Consider the following 19,180-nt stretch of genomic DNA (forward strand, 5'->3'; position numbering starts at 1 on the left):
ATAGCACTGCTCTAAAAAAAAACTATCTTAACTTTTCCGCATTTATCCCAAAAGGTCCTTTTTTCAAACAGCAACTGGACTTCGTTGCTGTTTTGTAAGATGTTTCACTTCACACCCAAGTAGTTTCTTCAGTTCTAATTGATTCTTTTCCATTCCCCACCAATCAGTTAGAATTGAAGAAGCTTCTTGGATGAGAAATGAAATGTCTTCAAGAAAAAAAAATCAAGAAAGTCCAGTTACCATTTGAAAGAAGCACCTTTGGGGACAACCATGACCTGGATGACTGAGAACCTCCATAGACACTTTTCCACATTAACATATTTTGCTTCACCAAGTGCCCAATCAAGAATTGGAATCACTCAACACCCAGTCTCTGTCTATCAAAATTCACCCTTGTTCTTGTGCCCAAACTTTACTTTTTAGTTCAGATTTACTAATACACTAACCTAAGTGTGCAACAACAACAAAACACTATCTTTTTCTTGTTTTCTCTTCTATGCGGTGATGCTGAGTACAGGACAAGGGAATGACTAAACTATGATAAGGCCAGCCAGAGGTGATATACCCAGGTGTCTTCACCTGATCCACAAAGGCAGTCATTTTATATTTCATTGTACTACTGCATGGTCTTTCTCTTTCTTTCTTTCTTTCTTTCTTTCTTTCTTTCTTTCTTTCTTTCTTTCTTTCTTTCTTTCTTTCTTTCCCTCCCTCCCTCCCTCCCTCCCACTTTACTTTACTCTTATTTTTCATCGTCTTTCCCCCTCTGCCTCATTAACAACAAAGAACTATTAAAAGAATAGTACTACTAAAACGCAACCCAACTCAACAACAGAAGGCTACTGATTTAAAACAATCCTTTTTAGCATGCTGTTCAGCCTTAGTAATTAGGACTCAGCCAGATTCTTTGCCCGATTAGACTGGAAATTATTCTTGTTTAATCCATCAAATATTTTTCAACATTCCTGAAAGAGGCTGAAATTATCTGATCACCATTGCTGCTACTGCTCAGATACAGCAGTGCTCTAATATAAAATTAACAAGCTTTTCCTTGTTTAGGACTTGAGACATCTTTTTCCAGGTGAAGGAAGGGAATACATGGACAATTAAATTTTAAAGCAAAAGATAAAAGCTGAAAAACTGCAAATGAAGCGTGAATCCATTCCACTGCCCAAGCGAAGCATAAAATTGACCAAACTGATTAAGAAAAATAAAAAGGCTTCTCTTTATTTTTGTCTTGTATTCAAACTCAGTGAGCTGGAAAAATCTTTCTAAATTTTTCAGATCCCTTTTAGTGAAAAAGACCTGCCAGTTTTCTTACAGCATCAGTGTAATAGAAAAAGTCACTTCTGCCCAATATCTCTCTAATATGCTCATTGCTTGTCAGCAGCTGTCTGATATTATTCAGGCATTTGAAGCTGGTTTATTTAGACTGCACATTGTGAACCAGCATAATCCAAATATCAGGCATGCTCAGCAGCAGCGAGGCATTATTAAAACCAAGCATGGAAAAGAGGCAGGACACAACCATATTTGCAAGATGTCTGAGATAACGGGGAAAAGCTGAAATGAAACTATAACCATGTCATAGTTCGTACAAAAGAACAAAGAGGGCAGGAGCTTTCCAGTTGCATGGACGGTTTGCCCCACTTGTCTCCCCAGAAAGTAACATCTAACTGACCATGCCTGGAATCAGAGGCTAAGAAAACCCAAAACAAAATGGCAAAATGCATTTCAGGTTGTGCAAAATGGTTGTATTTCCAAAAATAATACTATATTTCACCATGGTTGAGCCTAGTTGATACCTGAACGGAAGCCCACCCAAAAAATAAGAAAAGGGTAGGCTATACTGGGAAGTTAAAAAAAAAAGTTAGAGAAGAAAGCAATGACAAACCAATTCTATACCCTTGCCAAGAAAAATGAATGTATGTGTCATGGGGTCTCCAGGAGTGAAGCTCAAATGGGAAAAACCCTTGAGCTTCCATTTTAACCCACCTCTTGGTTTATGAACTCTGTGAAATGAAATGTAGTATATTATTTTCAGAAATTCAACCAGTTGCCCATCCAGAAATGCATTTTGCCAAATTTTTTTGGTGTGTTTTCTGATGTCATCACTTGTCACATTTTGGGTACTTGTGAAATTAGGGCTCACAATCTAACATCGTGCAGCCACATGCAGGCAGTTGTATTTACATATCTTCCCATCTTTCCCACAGATGGGAATAGGCTCATCTATAGATGGTGGTGCACTGGTTAGAATGCAGTATTGCAGGCTAATTCTGCCAACTGCCAGCAGTTCAATTCTGACCGGCTCAAAGTTGACAGCCTTCCATATTTCTGAGATCATTAAAATGAGGACCCAGACTGTTGGGGGCAATATGCTGACTGCAAACCATTTAGAGAGGACTGAAGCAGTATATAAGTCTTATTGCTATTGCGCTTTCCTTCCAATTATTGAACATTATACCATCTAAAAAGGGCAGTAATCTTTTCATTTTGCAGGTGCATCTGGTGCAAGGAGTCACTTAATAGGATTTCCCCAATATATGTGCATTGTTTATTGAATTAGTGGGCCCATATTACTGAATACAGGGAGAAAAACCTTTCTAATTTCATTTCTGAATTATTATTTTCCCTTTACCCAAGAAGCTGCTTCTTCTACAAGTGATAAATACAGATATACTTACCTATATTTGTACTTTTTTCCCCAGAGGACAAAACAGCAGCTTAGGTGAGTTGGTGATAATTTAAATTAAGTTCAGCCAGATTATTTTTTTCTTGTTTCTCTCAATTTTAATTGTTGTAGGCTTTATGGAGCTTACTCTGATGCAATCGTTTAAGACCATCTGTTGTTCAGGAAACATAGCCACATGCTTTATGGAAGAGGCTCCTAGAGAAATATGTTTAGTTTTTAGAATTTTTGTTATCCAAGAAAAAAATCCAAAAAGATTCTTAATATTTTGACAGTGCCAATTCGTTTTGCTTAAAGAGATGCTTATAATCCTTGAAATCAGCTATTAGGAAGAAGTTCAAGAGTGTGAGAACTTTTAATTATAGTTGTTATTATGCCAACTAATTAAAAAGTACAAACGTGAGCAAAGAATTAAAAAATCAACGCAACAATAAAATTAAACATTAAGGAAAGAAGAAAGGTAGAACTTGTCTTTTAAGCAGAGCAAAAAATTTGACCATATTGCTCAGAAGTAATCTTTGCTCATCTACTGGGGAAAAAAGCTAATTAAAATATTGACAAACACATTTCCACAATCCATTGCTACAGTTCAGGTACAGATTTCATCCAGTATTGAATAAATAATTCTTTTAGTTAAATCCCGTTTTCAACTATAGGAGGTGTAATCAAGAGTGACAAATGTATCCTTAAGCTTACAATGATGGATCCAGAGTGAGCCCTGAATATAAAACCTGGTGAAAAACCAAAATGTTTTTTTTAAAAATACTGCTTCAAAATTTCTCCAAAGACCATATTGAAAGTTTTTGCTGCATCCCAAGAAATAATACCTGCTGGGCCTCATCTATTCTGACATAAAATGAGAATACAGAGATGTCTGCAGGTAACAATACTTTTTGTCAAAATGAAAAAAGCAGCACGGTACAAGCTCTGTTCCTTTTGTCATTGCACAGGGAAGCCACAGTACATACACAAAAGGATCAGAGCTTGTGGTGTAACGAGTAGTTGTTCTTTCATCATTCTTCCCCATTGACCCATTTTATGCCTCTACAAAGACATTAATTAAACCTCCAACATTGTCAGAGGTCTGGTGGGTCTGCATAAGACCAGCCTAACCTGAGGGGCCCCACAGTTGAAAAACTGTAATCAAATGGCCAAAATGGCGGCTAAAATCTTAGCATCTATATTCATCACGGAAGCGGGTATTTTAGTTAGACCATTTAGTGAAGTCCTTGCCTACTTTAGGAATACCTGTGAGGTTTACCTTATTAAACTAAAAGTAAAGCAAAAAAGATGTTGAGACCCTAGAGGGAGGGCAGAGAAGATGCCAACAAGAACCAATAAAGCCACATCCGTCCCCAGAGAACATGCTCCTGATGTTTCTTCCGGCTCCAAAGGAAGGAAACAAATCTCAGTTGAGCCTGGATGCTGGGTGTATCCTTGTCTTCCTGTCTGAATCAATAAGGTTGGTATTATTAATATCAAAAGCTATATTGCACATGCAGAGACTATCATTTTTTTTTGTGTGTGTGTGTGTATAAACAATTGTTGCAAGTTTCATATCCAGATATTCTAATGTCTGTGGATATTCTCAGTCATCCAGGTCTCATCCAAGCTTGGACGAGAAGCGAAATGTCTTCAAGGAAAAACAAAGTCCAGTTGCCTTTTGAAAAAGCATCTGTGGGACAGACATTCCAATGCTAGCAAGCAGGGGCAAGAGACTCCTTAATGTTTCTCTAGTAGAGTTCAGAATTGATTTGAACTTGAGTGCAAGATGGTGGAGTGTTTAATATTCTGTGAGAATTATCGCCTGGTTCAAATTTTGGCAGGGGAGTCAATAAATGAGTATCTTGAGTCTGGTGTAGTGGTTAAGGCATGAGGCTCAAAACTGGGAGTCCATGAATTGTAGTCCCACCTTAGGCACAAAGCCAGCTAGGTAACCCTGGGCCAGTCACTTCTCTCAGCCCTAGGAGGAATGTAATGGCAAACCACTTTTGAAAAACTTGCCAAGAAAACTGCAGGAACTTATCCAAGCTGAGAATTGGACACAATTGAGAATTGTGTCTGAGAATTGGACACAAATGAACAGAAAGGGCAGGGAGGGGGGGATCAAGAGTCATGATACACAGTCAAAGGCCCAACATTGGTGGTTCCCAATCTTTTCTATGCCTTTCACCCCTAGGAAATGTTTGATTAGTGTTACACCCCGTGAAATTCCATATCACACCTTCTGGAACCCCCAGTTGGAAACCCCTTCTCTATATCCAAGGATAACTCTCAGCAAAATTGTTAGCTTTTCCTGCAGTGTTTTAGTACAATTTTAATAGAAAATGTGCTTTGGTAACCAAGAATAAATTCAGACCGATCCTTATGGGTAAGATGAGTAATTATGTTATTTAGCATGTAGACCAATGAAAGAGGTAACATTTTTAAAATCTTGATTCAGTGCTGTTACAATGTGATACCCTGAATGAGTTGGATCCTTTTTTTTCTTTTTTCTTTTTTTTTGGTTTAAGGAAAACAGATTCTGGATTATTTCCATGAATAGAAAATAGGTTGACCTTCTGAAATAGTGTTACAAAGGTGAACTAAATTTGGAGCAGTTATTTGGCAAAGCTCTTAAAACATTCTGCCAGAAACTCAGCACGGCCTATTGCTTCGTTGTATTTAAGATTCTTTAAAATCTCTGTCATTCCTTCTAGGGATACTTTTTTGTTTTTCTTTTTTTAACATCAAATGTGGGTATCTGAATTACTAATTTCCTTACTTCAGAAATAGCTGACTCAGGAATTCTGTGAGTTGAAGTCCACGAGTCATAAAAGAGCCAAGGTTGCCTACCCCTGCTCTAGACTAACCATGTTACAAACTTAACCGCAGTGATTCACTTAACAACAGTGGCAAGGTGGTAAAACGGGGTGAAACTCGCTTAGCAAACTTCTCACCTAGCAACAGAAATGTTTCGGGGGGAGAGGGTTGGTGTCCATTGTGGTCGTAAGTCGCGGACTACCTGGTACAAGAACGTCGCGGGGATGGGGAAATCAAATAGAGCCTTGGTGGAGCAGTGGGCTAACACCTCCTTAAGTCTCTTCAGAAATTTTCCATCCGCTGTTTTATTCCCATCCATTTGTCACTTAAGAAGGGAAGCTAGGAATTCTGAATTTCTGTTCCCAGACTCTCCGTGTTTTTATTTTCAACAGAAAAGTATTTTGCTATTATATGCTGGACTTCAAAGAGAAAAAAAAAAGATCATTTTCCAAAATTTCATTTCCAAATTATCTACCAAAAAGCTTGATTCAGAATATATCCATATTATACCAATATATTTGTGAAATACTAAGGTCTCTAATACATCCTTCATAGCATCACATACCACCCAACAAGGAGCTAGAAAGTATAATTTGCCTGTTAACAAAACTGGTTACAATTTACTTCGTAAAAAAAATAAAAAAATGAAGTCCCATTCCTATAAGGAGAGCTCATGGAATACATTGCTTTAGTTGGCAGAACTCCAGAAATTCCCAAACAGCACTTTGTCAAGACAGGAATATGCAGGGCTTACTTATACTAAAGGTTAAGGATTCTTTTGACAGCACCAGATTGTGCAAATTTCCTTAATTCCTGCCTTGAGAAGTCTGATGTTGAAGTTCACGTCTTAAGGTTGCCAAAAGTTGAGAAACTCTGGGTTAATGCGTGTTTTGTGAAAGAAGAGAGCGTAGGTTCTGGCCGATTCTTCTTCGCATCTCCGTAATGCAATTTCCCTGCTACAGAAATGTTTCGGGGGGAGAGGGTTGGTGTCGATTGTGGTCGTAAGTCGCGGACTACCTGGTACAAGAACATCGCGGGGATGGGGAAATCAAATAGAGTCTCGGTGGAGCAGTGGGCTAACGCCTCCTTAAGTAACACCAGCTGCCTGCAATTAGTGCAGGTTCGAGTCCCACCAGGCTCAAGGTTGACTCAGCCTTCCATCCTTCCGAGGTAGGTAAAATAAGGACCCAGATTGTTGGGGGCAATAAGTTGACTTTGGAACAATGCCGCTGGGGGGGGGGAGGCGAAAACCCTAATAAGCAGGCATATACATAGAATCAGGGCTTTTTTTCCTCATAGAACGCTCAGAACGGAGTTCCGGCACCTTTTTTGGATGGAACCATGTAGGGTAGGCAAGGCAGGTTGTATGACATGTGTGAGTTCCGGCACCTTTTTCTTTTACAAAAAAAGCACTGCATAGAACAGGGGTGTCAAACTCAATTTCATTGAGGGCCGCATCAGCATTGCGGTTGCCCTCAGGGGGCCAGGTGGGTGTGGCCTGGGTGGGCGTGGCCTACTGGGTGGGCGTGGCTCGAGTGCGTATGGCCTACTGGGTGGCATGGCCAGCTCTACATCGTTCGCATCAAGGGTGCCTATGGGAGCCTGGGCAGGAGTGGGACAGATCTGGGGGTCTCTGGCAGGAGGAGGGTCTCTGGGCCAGGGCCAAGGCAGTGGGGGCCGTTCCCTCACTGTTTCCAGGATGGCTTCGCGGGCCACATGAAACCACTTCGTGGGCCGGATCCGGCCCCCAGGCCTTGTGTTTGACATGTCTGGCATAGAACGAAGGCTATTGCTAAGCACATTGTTTTGTGCTTTAGATTGTAAGCCGCCCTGAGTCTTTGGAGAAGGGCGGGATATAAATGGGAATAATTTTTTTTATTTTTTTTTAAAAGGAGACAGAGTGCGCTAAGCATGGAAGGAAACGTCTCTAGGGCTGTTTGCAAAAAGACACGCGGTCCTCCTTTCTTCCGACCTCTGAATGCCACGTCCGGGACAGTTGTGCCCACCTGCTAAGAGGCGACCTCCTTGTGCCAGGAGGAGCCTTTCCCCTAATTTTGGAACTCTCCAAAAGGCAAAGCTGGAGAGAGGCGCAAGAACCAACCCTGCGGCTTTTCCGCGACTCTCCGCCGCCTCGCCCTGCAGACGGGTTGCCAGGCGAAACTCAGCCTCCGGCAAAAGAAAAGCAAAAGACGGCCGGCTCGGAGGCGACGGAAGGGCCGGACTTCCTCTCGCTTCTTCACCCCGATTGGCTCGGCCGGATTATGAAAGCCGAGAATGGGGAGGCTGCCGGCCGCCTTTGCCGCAAGAAGTCGCCCGGGTTTAAAAAGGCCCGCGGGGCTGCGGACTTAGAGGGCGAGCAAGGTGACGACGCTTAGGCGCCGGAGCCATGAAGTCGGCCCTGGTGCTGCTGGCCGGGTGGCTGGCGCTGAGCGCCTATTATGTCTACCTGCCGCTCCCCAGCACCGTCTCCCAGCCTTGGTATCTCATGATGCTGAATGCGGTTTTCCGGGTCGTGCAACAATCGGTAAGAAAAACCGCAGAAATCTCTCTTTCTCTCTTTCTCTCTCTCTTCCCTCTTCCTCCCTCCCTCCCTTCGTGCCCGCAGCTCTCTGGGTTCACACGACACGAGCGCAGTTAACCAGGTCAAGAAAAGAGCTAGCGATTGCCTTGGCCAATCAGGGTCACTGTTTATCCGCGATAACAACCTGTATCTTTCGAACGCCAATTTCTGATTCTATGCATTTCTCTCTCTCTCTCTCTCTCTCTCTCTCTCTCTCTCTGTGTGTGTGTGTCTCTCTCTCTCTTGTCTTTCTGACACACACACACACACACACACACTCGGGTGGAGGCTTTAAGTTGGTGAATGGGTTGCGCGAATGCAGACGTTCTTGGAGCGATTGATGAGACGCGGATTGGTGCGCTGCTGCTTTGCGTCTTCAAACGGCCCCTTTGCCCGCTGGTTTGCATCGGGACTAATGCTGCTTCAACCAGCATCGGAAAGGCGTGCCTCATCTGGGTTCTTTTTAGGACCCGTCTTCCTAGTTTCTAGCTCTCTGGCATTCAGTTGCATTGGTCTTCCTGCTTTAGAAAGCCTTGGTGTGAGAATCCTTATGAACCTCAAAAAAGCTAAGTCTTCCGCGTTTGGTAGCCAAGAGCTATCAAAATACTTTCAGCAAGTCAAGCGTACATGATTAGACCACTGCTACGCCATACTAAATGATGCTCATCAATCTCTTACCATGAGCAGCTGCGGGACACACTGATCACTGTATGATTCACCTTGTACCTGTTTATAGACAAAGGCTTAAAACCACAAAACCAACAATTAAATCAGTGAAGGACTGAGGAGGCAAAACTAAAGCTACAGGCTTGCTTTGACTGCACTGATTGGAAAGTTTTCGAAGATACCTCTGCAGAGTTGGATGAACTCGCAGATATTGTAACATCGTACCTTAGCTTTTGTGAAGACCTATGTGTGCCAACCAGGAACTTGTGAATATACAGTAACAATAAGCCTCGGTTCAGGGCTAAACTCAAGCAATTACGTTGTGCCAAAGAGGAAGCCTACAGGAAAAAAGATAGAATGCTGTACAGCAGGGGTGTCAAACTCAATTTCATTGAGGGCCGCATCAGCATTTTGGTTGCCCTCAAGGGGCCGGGTGGGTATGGCCAGGGTAGGCATGGCCTACTGGGTGGGTGTGGCTAGAGTGCGTATGGCCTACTGGGTGGGCGTGGCCAGCTCTACATCGTTCGCATCAAGGGTGCCTATGGGGGCCTGGGCAGGAGTGGGACAGATCTGAGGGTCTCTGGCAGAAGGAGGGTCTCTGGGCCAGGGCCAAGGCAGCAGGGGCCGTTCCCTCACTGTTTCCATGATGGCTTTGCGGGCCGCATGAAACCACTTCGCAGGCCGGATCCGGCCCCCGGGCCTTGTGTTTGACATGTCTGCTGTACAGTCAGGCCATAAATGTATTAACAAGGGAGATCAGAGCAGCAAAAAGAAACTACTCTGCAAAGCTAAGGAATCAGTTCTCAATCAATGAACCGGCAAACACGTGGAAAACTCAAAAATATCACTGGTTACAAGCAAGCCTCTCCATGATGAAGGAAATCGACAACTGGCAGATGACCTGAATGTGTTTTACTCTAAGTTTGAGAAGAAACCACTGTCACCAATCTCCACCATCCCCATCTCAGATACACCAACAACAGCCACACCTCCTACAACTGACCCCATCCCCTTGGGCCTTCTACTTCTGGTGATCACAGAAAATGATGTGCAAGGTTTATTTCACAGACAAAAGACTGGAAAAGCACCAGGCCCAGGCAAGATAACTTCTTGCTTGAAAGCTTGTGCTGACTAACTAGCCCGCATCTTCAGCCACATCTTTAACAAATCACTAGAGATGTGCTATGTTCCTTCTTGCTTCAAACGCTCTTGTTCTGTACCAGCCTGCTACCGGCCTTGCAGAAAAGGCAACCCCTTTACAGACGTCAAGAGGCTGGAATACGTCTGCCAAATTTATTACAAAAACCAACAAGACACGAACCAAGATACCGGAGCTTTGAAACACTATCTGAGCGTTTGCTTTCAGCAAACCAGCCCTCCCCACACAAGTCCTTTATAAAGAGTTCAGGGCGTGGCTTCTCTCTCCCTCCTTCCGAGAAGCCCCATTGCCTTCCTCTGTTTACTCCTACTTGACTGCCTCCTGTGTCGGGCGTCCTTGAACAGGGCCAGCTGTGGGTCATCTTCATCCACGCTGTCAGGCTCACACAGCTGGGTCTCCACCAGGTGGGAGGGGCCTGGCTGGGGGCTCTGCGGAGCCTCAAAGCCATCATCAGCAAGTTCTTCAACACCCCCCTCCTCCCCCTCATCTGAGTCATCCGACCCAACTGCCAAACCCACAGGCTGACCCTGAATCACAACAGCTCTTTTGCTCCCAGTGCAAAAGAAACCCTCCATCAAAGAACTGAATGACTACAGACCGGTTGCTCTGACATCCGTAGTTATGAAACCTTTGAAAGGTTAGTGCTGGCCCACCTGAAAACCATCACAGATCTGCTGTTAGACCCCTTGCAATTTGCCTACTGAGCAAATAGATCAGCAGATGATGCTGTTAATATGGCTCTGCACCATATCCTACACCATCTTGAATCTCCAAAGACTTATGCAAGGGTCCTTTTTGTAGATTACTATTCTACAACCTCTTACAATAATAGATAACACAGTATCAGCAGGAGAGACCTTCCTACAAGTTTCTAAGATCTGTGATATCTCAAGATTTAAAATGGACACCGAATATCAAAAATGTCATAAAAAACACAACAAAGAATGTTCTTCCTGCACCAACTCAGAAAGCTCAGACGGCCCAAGGAGCTGCTGAAACAGTTCTACAAAGGAATTATTGAGTTTATTATTTACATTTCCATGGATCTGCAACCAAACAAGACAGACATAGACTTCAGTGCAGGAAAAAACAGGGCTTTTTTCTCATAGAACGCTCAGAACGTTCCGGCACCTTTTTTTGGGGGGGGGGAGCTCCCTCTATTGGCTCAGGAATTCTGAGAGTTGAAGTCCTTGAGTCATAAAAGAGCCAAGGTTGCCTACCCTGCACTAGGGGAGGACATTAAAATTATTTACAAGGTTACATCTTTAGGAACTAAACTTTTAGAATCTAAAACAGCTAATTCAAAAAAGCCAACAGGAAAGAACCTCACGTTTTTCATCTGCTTCTGTCTTTTGGAAGGTAAAATTAGATAACAAAATAATCTATTTCCTATGTTAACATCTCTGCAATGAAATCAATAAAGGTAACAGGAAAGAAATGAGAAACATTTTTCTCAATGTAATATGTTTAATTTAGCTGATGCTAGAAAAAATAGTATCTTTTGTACACTCTTGAAAACTATTTTGAATCTATAACCATCTATTACAACTAAACCACTTTAAATTAAACAATTCTTAAGAATGATTTATATATATATATATATATATATATATATATATATATATATATATATATATATATATATATGGTTGCTGTGTCCCAGAGTCATGTGATCTTCTGAAAATGGGGAAGCCGGTCTCTTGGCTCTCCAGTCAATATAATACAGCCAGTTCTCAACTCGTGACCACAATTGGAGCCCAAATTTTTGTTGATACGCAAGAGAGATATTGGTGAGTTTTGCCCCATTTTATGACCTTTCTTGCCACAGATGTTAAATGATTCAGTGTAGCATGTTTTCAGATTTAACGTGATCACAGTTTTTCAGTTGAAACTATGGTTGAGTCTGTTCATACGTTTTCAGATCAAACTAAATCCAAAAATGCTGGAGCATTCAGGCAAATCAGCCACATGAGCCTCACATTAACTGAATTCTGGATTGCATTTAATACAACCTGGTATCAGTTTATAATTTATACTAAAGAGGATGTTGGACACATTATGTGAAGACTTAGTTTTCTAGTGAAGTCTCTGTCGCTGGGAAAGATGGGGGGAGAAGAATGACCTGTGGCAGGGTGGTTGACTCTGTTACAGTAGCCATCAGTTTACTGTTAGAAAACTTGGGTTAATCTATGTAGTTGCTAAAACTCCTCACCAACGTGATGGTACCATTGACAAGCTCAGGAATGAGACATTAATTAGAACAGTTGGCAGATAAGCCTCCCAACCCTTACTTTGGACAAAAAATCTAGAAACACTGGTAGGGCCAGCTAATTATTAACAGAGAGCAAACCTTATACTCGGCAGCACTCCTGATGTTACAGTATCTAATCACGTGATGAAATGTCTATAAGCAAACAACAAAGCTCAGAAAGCACCAAAGGTTCCACAGTTACAATAAGCTTGATTTGGCTGGCTCCACAACTCATGTTAAGCCATAATTTGACTTAAGCTTATTATGATTTGCAAGTCATATTTTGTAACTTAACATCGGGCGTAATGTAAATGTCTATGGTTCTAACGCAAAACACGCCTTCTGCGCAAAGTATGAACTCGGCCCTGGGACTCCAATACAAGCTTCTTATTTACATGTAAGGACTGACCAATGAGATATACCCTGCCTAGCTAAGCACGGCTCAAGTATCCAATTTTAAATATCTCATTATTTCCCTAACCCTTTTCAAAACTCTAATGAATACCAGGCCAGGACATATGACTGAGTTAGCTATTGTTCAGTCCAGCCTCAAAGAGACAATCAGAAAGTAGATGCCCAGAGTTATTGGAAGTTTGCCAGAACATGAATTAAAAATAAATAACAGCTGTTTTCCAAAGAGGCTGTTGTCCAACTAATATTATCACTAAGTCCCAGAAAAAACACAGTGCCAAATAAAACAGCTTAGGCAATTTGGAATATTGCTATAGCTTTTGATTGCTGCCTTATTGGAATTGAGTAAGCAGGCCAATGAAAGAAACTAGGTTTCCATGCTATCTGATGAGCAAGGTCAACCTATGTTCAGCTGCAATGCCTGGGGCTTGTTTTATCTCTTGAACTGCGGGGAAAAAACACAAGACCAACCCCATGCCTGGACACGATCTTTTAGAAAAAAGAAAGGTAAGGATGCAGATTTACTTGTTTGGAGCATTGAATAAACAGCTTTTCAGTGTTACTGGTTTTTGACATGACATTTATACCACCCGTGCAATGATCCCACACGCAGGTGCTTGTTCTATTTATTTAGTGTTGAGATAGAACATTTCAGTAATACAAGTAGTCCTCAACCTACAACAATTTGCTTAGTGGCTGTTCAGAGTTACCATGGCACTGAAAAGTGAGTCGCCGAAAGTGACTTACAACCAGTCCTCGCAGTTATGAACATAGCAGCATCCCTATGGTCATGTGATCAAAATTTGGATGCTTGGAAACTGGCATTTATTTATGAGGGTCACAGCATCCTTTGGTCATGTGATCACTGTTTTTTAAACCTCCCCAGCCAGCTTCTGACAAGGAAAATCAATGGGGGAAGTTGGATTTGCTTTACAGCCGTGTGATTCACTTAAGAACTGCAGTGATTTGTTTTAACAGCTGCGTGGCAAAAAAAAAAGTTATAAAATTGGGCCAATTAATTTAACAGCTATAAGTCAAGGGCTACCTAAAGTTTGGGTCATCTACCTCACCCATGGAACATAGTTTGGCATTTCTAGGGTTGATTCTTCCCGCACAACCTCGCTGTGCTCAGCCCCAAAAGTCAGGCCCACCATTCCTGAGTTCTCTTTCCTAGATCCATATTCCTCCTCTCAGATTAACCTCCTCACACTTAATTGGCAGAAAATCTAGAAAATCTAAACTTATCTAAAGGGACCATCTCAATAGTTTTTAAAATGTCTTTCCGTGTGAAATACTTTCCACATCAAGACCTCTTTGTTGGTAAAGATTATGGGACTGACAGCCTTGGCAGGGATCAGCCAAGGGTGAGGCGTTACTGAAAATACGTGTCACTTTAATTTGTTGCACATTATCAGTAGAGGATTAGACACAGCCAAGCAAGCTCTCTTGAGTTATCCATCTTGATTTATCTTTTTCCCAGAGGATTAGTGGCTAAGCTTCCCAGAAACTCCTGAATTCCCTGGAGCAAAATTTAAAAAGCTACAAGGAAACAGAGTTTAAGAAGTAGGAGGAAGAGTCATTTGCATTACAATAGTCCTCACGTGATGACCACAATTGAGCCTAAAATTTCTGTTGCTAAGTAGGACATTTGTTAAGCGAGTTTTGCCCCATTTCTTCTAAAGTTGGTAAGTGAATCACTGCCATTGTCAAGTTAGTTACATAGTTGTAAAGTGAATTTGGTTGTTCCCATTGAAGGACTCACAAGAGGATCATGTGACTCCAGGATCGCATTACTCATAAATATGAGTCACTGATCTAATAATCCCTCTTGATTTCTGTCTTGAATTCACTTCTTTGTTCCTTAAATAACTGAGCATGATACCCCAGCTTTGCTGCTATGGGTAGAATTCACCATTTATTGTAGAGGCCAAGCATGTGATTGACTGAGAAGAACAAGCAAGATCAGGTGGTTATAGACGAACAAACTCCAGATCTTGTCCACTAATGTTATACAAAGTGCTTCTGAAATGAGTGTTGTGATTCAGGGTCAGCCTGTGGGTTCGGCAGTTGGGTCGGATGACTCAGAGGAGGAGGGGGGTGTTGAAGAGCTTGCTGAGGGGGTTGGAGAGGTTGCTGATGAGAGCCCTCAGCCAGGCCCCTCCCAGCTGGTCACGATGGAGACCCAGCTGTGTGAGCCTGACAGTGTGGATGAAGATGACCCACAGCTGGCCCTGTTCAAGGACGCCCGACGCAGGAGGCAGTCAATCAGGAGTAAACAGAGGAAGGCAATGGGGCACCTCGGAAGGAGGCAGAGAGAAGCCACGCCCTGAACTGTATAAAAGGGGAATGTGTGGGAGGGCTGGTTTGCTGAAGGCAACAGCTTGATTAGTTCCTGTTTCATAGCTCCTGTTTCATGGTTGGTGTCTTGTTTTGCTCTGTTTTATGTTAATAAATTTGGCAGGCTTTATTCCAGCCTCTTGCCGTTTGTAAAGGGGTTGTCCCTGCTTTTTCTGCAGGGCCGGTAGCAGGCTGGTACAAAACAATGAGATTCTTGCTCTGCAACTCCTCATTAATCCAATCCTGGAAGAAAACGACTGGTTTGGTAGTAGACTAGGTGGTTAAAAGGTGGCAACCTTAATATATCTGTCTCTCTCCTCCACTCCTGAGGATAATACCAGAGGAGAAAGGGTTGGAAGCACCAGCAACACTTACGTTTCTCTCTGGCCAAATACGCCTTGATATTTACAACACTGGACAAGGAAAGCTGTAACCCCTTTCTATATCCAATGCATGGGATTTCCTGGCTGGAGAGAGAAAATCTCCATGAAGACCTCTTATAATTTGGAAAGATGTGATGGAGAGTCCTTTGTGCACAAAAAGTTTGTCCAAAATGTTAAGAATTGCCTTTTAGCGGGTCTTGATTGGGGGTTTTCAAACTGTGCCTCACAGGACCAGGGGGTTGCACAGAAAAAAAAATGTGGTTCTGTGAAAGACTTAAGATTTTTTTAAAAAAAATCGCTCAAAACACAGCCAATTTTCTATCACTGGAACTCTGCCTCTCGTTCAGATGTATTTTTTACTTATTTTTTTTTAACTTATTTTCACATATGTTGAACTACAGTTAAGTGGTTTAGGTTTGTACAATGTGCTAACCGCAAGGAAAGAAAAGACAATAAAATGTAAGGATATTATATTGTGTGAACGCCTTTAGCAGGATTTTAACTGGCCTGGTTTAAACATGTCATGAAAGAGAAAGGTTGCACATATGGGTTTGAGCTAGAGACTGGGTTTGTTTTTACCCAGACTTTAGGGGCCAAATGGGCCAGCCTCACAGAATCTGTACCTTCAGTTTTAATATAAGAACAAGAATAACATACAAGTAGTCCTTGAATACAACAATCCATTTACTGACCGAAGTTACAACAAAGTTACAAAAAGGGTGACTTTTTTCACACTTACGACCATTGCTGCATCCCCGTGGTCAAGTGATCAAAATTCAGATGCTTGGCAACGGGTTCGTGTTTAAGACAGTTGCAGTGCCCTAGGGTCACGTGATCCCCTTTTGCTACCTTCTGACAAGCAAAGTCACTTAACAACCAGGAGTTGGGGATCCCTGCTTTACAGCATTCTCTGGGCGATTTACAATGTCAGCGTATTGCTCCTGACAATCTGGGTCCTCATTTTACCAACCTCAGAAGGATGGAAGGTTGAGTCATCCTGGAGCCCATTAGGTGGTGGACAGCTGCAATACAGTAGTCCTCGACTTAACAACAGCTCATTTAGTGACCATTTGAAGTTACAACGGCACAGAAAAAAAGTGACTTCTGACCGTTTTTCACCCTTATGACCATGGCAGCATCCATGTGGTCATATGATCAAAATTCAGATGCTTGGCAACTGACTCACATTTATGATGGTTGCAATGCCCTGGGGTCATGTGGTCACCTTTTGCAACTTTCTGACAAGCAAAGTCAATGGGGAAGTCAGATTCACTTAACAACCGTGTTACTAACTTAATAACTGCAATGATTTGCTTAACAACTGTGGCAAAAGGGTCATAAAATGAGGCAAAATTCACTTAAATGTCTCACTTAGCCACATAAATTTGGGGCTTCATTGTGGTCGTACGTTGAGGACTACCTGTATTACATTCTAACCACTGCAACACCAGGGCTTCTGGCACAGTTCTATTCTACTGCAGTCACTGTAATATTAAGGTTTACATATGTCTCGTAATATATTTATGGATTTAATTATACAGCATGTCTTTCAAATCCTTTGCCTTTTCACTGTTTCTTTTTTTCCCTTAGTGCGACCTCGGTCATTACATAGGAGTGGGCCACCATACAAAACTGCTAAATAGTTTTGTTGGTTGGATAGACAGCCTGCATATCCCACCTACAGAACATGTGAAGATAACAGATGCCATATTTGACGGCGTGGAGGTCCGAGTGTACCAGCCAGATACACAGGTCAGCCAGAAGACATTACATCGCAGCATCGTCTATATCCATGGAGGAGGATGGGCTTTGTTAAGTACAAGTAAGCCATCTTAAAAGTGGGATTGCATGTTCTTTTTCTTATTCTCCCCCATCTCGTGATCACTAACTCACTGCAGGTAATCCTGACTTGGCAATGGAATATCTGTCCCTAAGCAAATGGAGTGGTAAAGCACAAGGTCACGTGGCCACATCACTTAGCCATGACAATCCATACAGTCCCCATTGCTGTTGCTTCAACAAACACAGTCAGTGGGGAAGTCGGCAGGGAAGATTGCAAATGGTGAACTTGTGACCGCTAGATACTGCAAGCCTTGTAAGTGCATGCTGGTTGCCCAAGTGTCCAGATCGTGAGATTATGACCGAAGGGGAGCTGGAAAGCCAGAGCTTTGATGACTGGTCATAAGAACCATTCTGATCACGAGAACCACTCATTCGACCACCATTGTAGCTTTGAGTGGTCATTAACCGAGGACTACCTGTACAGTAGAACTCTGCAGCACTTAGAGTTTGAACACAGAAAGTGCTTGGGAAAGTAGCACTTACTTTCAGCATTTTAAAGAAGCTGCTGCTTATTCTCCCAAGAACATGCGGCTGCCTTGTGCAGCTGCCTCGTGATCCCTAGAAAAGGTGCAGCTGCTTTAAAGTGACCTCCACCATCTGAAGCATCTTTCTGCTCTTGAATCCATAATCCCAGGGGCAATCCATTTTCCCTAAATTAGATTGTGGAAAATAACATGTGGAGGAAAACCAGGGCCAGATTGCTAAATGAAAAGACTTGCACTATCACTTGATCTTTCAACCTTTTTTATTTTTTTTATTTTTTTATTTTATTTTAATTCCATTTATATCCCGCCCTTCTCCGAAGACTCAGGGCGGCTTACAAGCTTAGCAATAGCCTTCATTCTATGTATATGCCTGCTTATTATTAGGGCTTTTGGGGGGCCCCCAAGCGGCATGTTTTACAAAGTCAGCTTAATTGCCCCCAAAAATCTGGGTCCTCATTTTACCTACCTCGGAAGGATGGAAGGCTGAGTCAACCTTGAGCCTGGTGGGATGCAAACCTGCACTAATTGCAGGCAGCTGGTGTTACTTAAGGAGGCATTAGCCCACTGCTCCACCAAGGCTCATTATATATTAAATTTCTATGCCATCCATCTCCCCTACAAGGTGACTCTGGACTCTGTTTTCCAGAATTCTGTGCCCAGTTACCATAAAGTCCTGATTGGGTTGGTGGTTTTGATCTTGGGATTTTCTTTTTTTCTTTCTTTTTGAAACAGGGCTCAATTAATTATTCAGGATTTCCTTTCTTTCTTTTTTTAAAAAAGGCAGTCTTGGGATTCTCGAAAGCCCAACAGAAATGGTTTTATACATTTGTGTACTTCTGCGAATATTATAAATAAAAATATCTGCTCTGTAGACATTCTGCAACAGTACTGTTGTTAGCTTCCTTCTCATCCTTGGCTGTCTCTCACTGCAGAAAGAGGCTCCTATAATCATCTCTGTGAGACTATGGCTGAATCTCTGGCTGCTGTAGTTGTCTCAATTGAGTAAGTATGTTGCAAACTATTAAGAAACTGGTATGGACTGAGTTTTATTGTCTTTTTATTGTTTGGCAAGATTCGAGAAGAGGAAAGAAAAAGAAGTGCTACAGAGTAGAACATAGAATTTTGAGAACTAAGAATAAAGTTCTGGAACAATGCATACCATTCAGCTGAACTTGGTTCCATTCGCTGATCGTAATAGCTTTCTTGGCAAGAGTAAACAAACGGTTCCATCCATATTCATAGCTGTACCAAAATAAGCCCTGATTTGAGCATTAAATACTGTATCCTGGGCTAAACCTTTGGTCATTAAATTACTTGAACCATAATGTGATGTGTTTGGTTTTCATCTTAGTTTCTGAAGTTTTACCTTCAGCGTTGGATTCCTTTTTAAAAAAAAAAAGTTTTATTGATTTTTAGGAATTATAATCTTTAGATCTTAGTAAACAACTATTTAACATTAACCTTCAATATAAGTCTATTCAGTACTGCACAATCCAGTATTTTTTCCCTGATCCTCCTTTCTTCCCCATATTTTTTCCATTTCCCCCTCATTAAAAAGGTAAAGGTAAAAGTTCCCCCACACATGTGTGCTAGTC

At 42.1% G+C, this 19,180-nt stretch overlaps 1 protein-coding gene across 1 annotated transcript in view; it reads left to right on the forward strand.

The window, feature by feature from the left end:
* Positions 1-7,737: 7,737 nt before the first annotated feature.
* The window catches only part of NCEH1 (neutral cholesterol ester hydrolase 1), a 29,321-nt gene continuing 17,878 nt past the window's right edge, over positions 7,738-19,180 (forward strand). The window contains exons 1-3 of the mRNA XM_083363519.1: positions 7,738-8,015; positions 16,849-17,080; positions 18,518-18,587. Coding sequence (XP_083219645.1) covers positions 7,878-8,015; positions 16,849-17,080; positions 18,518-18,587 — 440 coding nt within the window. The 5' untranslated portion in view covers positions 7,738-7,877. The remainder of the gene's footprint in view (positions 8,016-16,848; positions 17,081-18,517; positions 18,588-19,180) is intronic.

Source organism: Vipera ursinii, assembly GCF_947247035.1.
Source record: "Vipera ursinii genome assembly, chromosome: 5".
NCBI lineage: Eukaryota > Metazoa > Chordata > Lepidosauria > Squamata > Viperidae > Vipera > Vipera ursinii.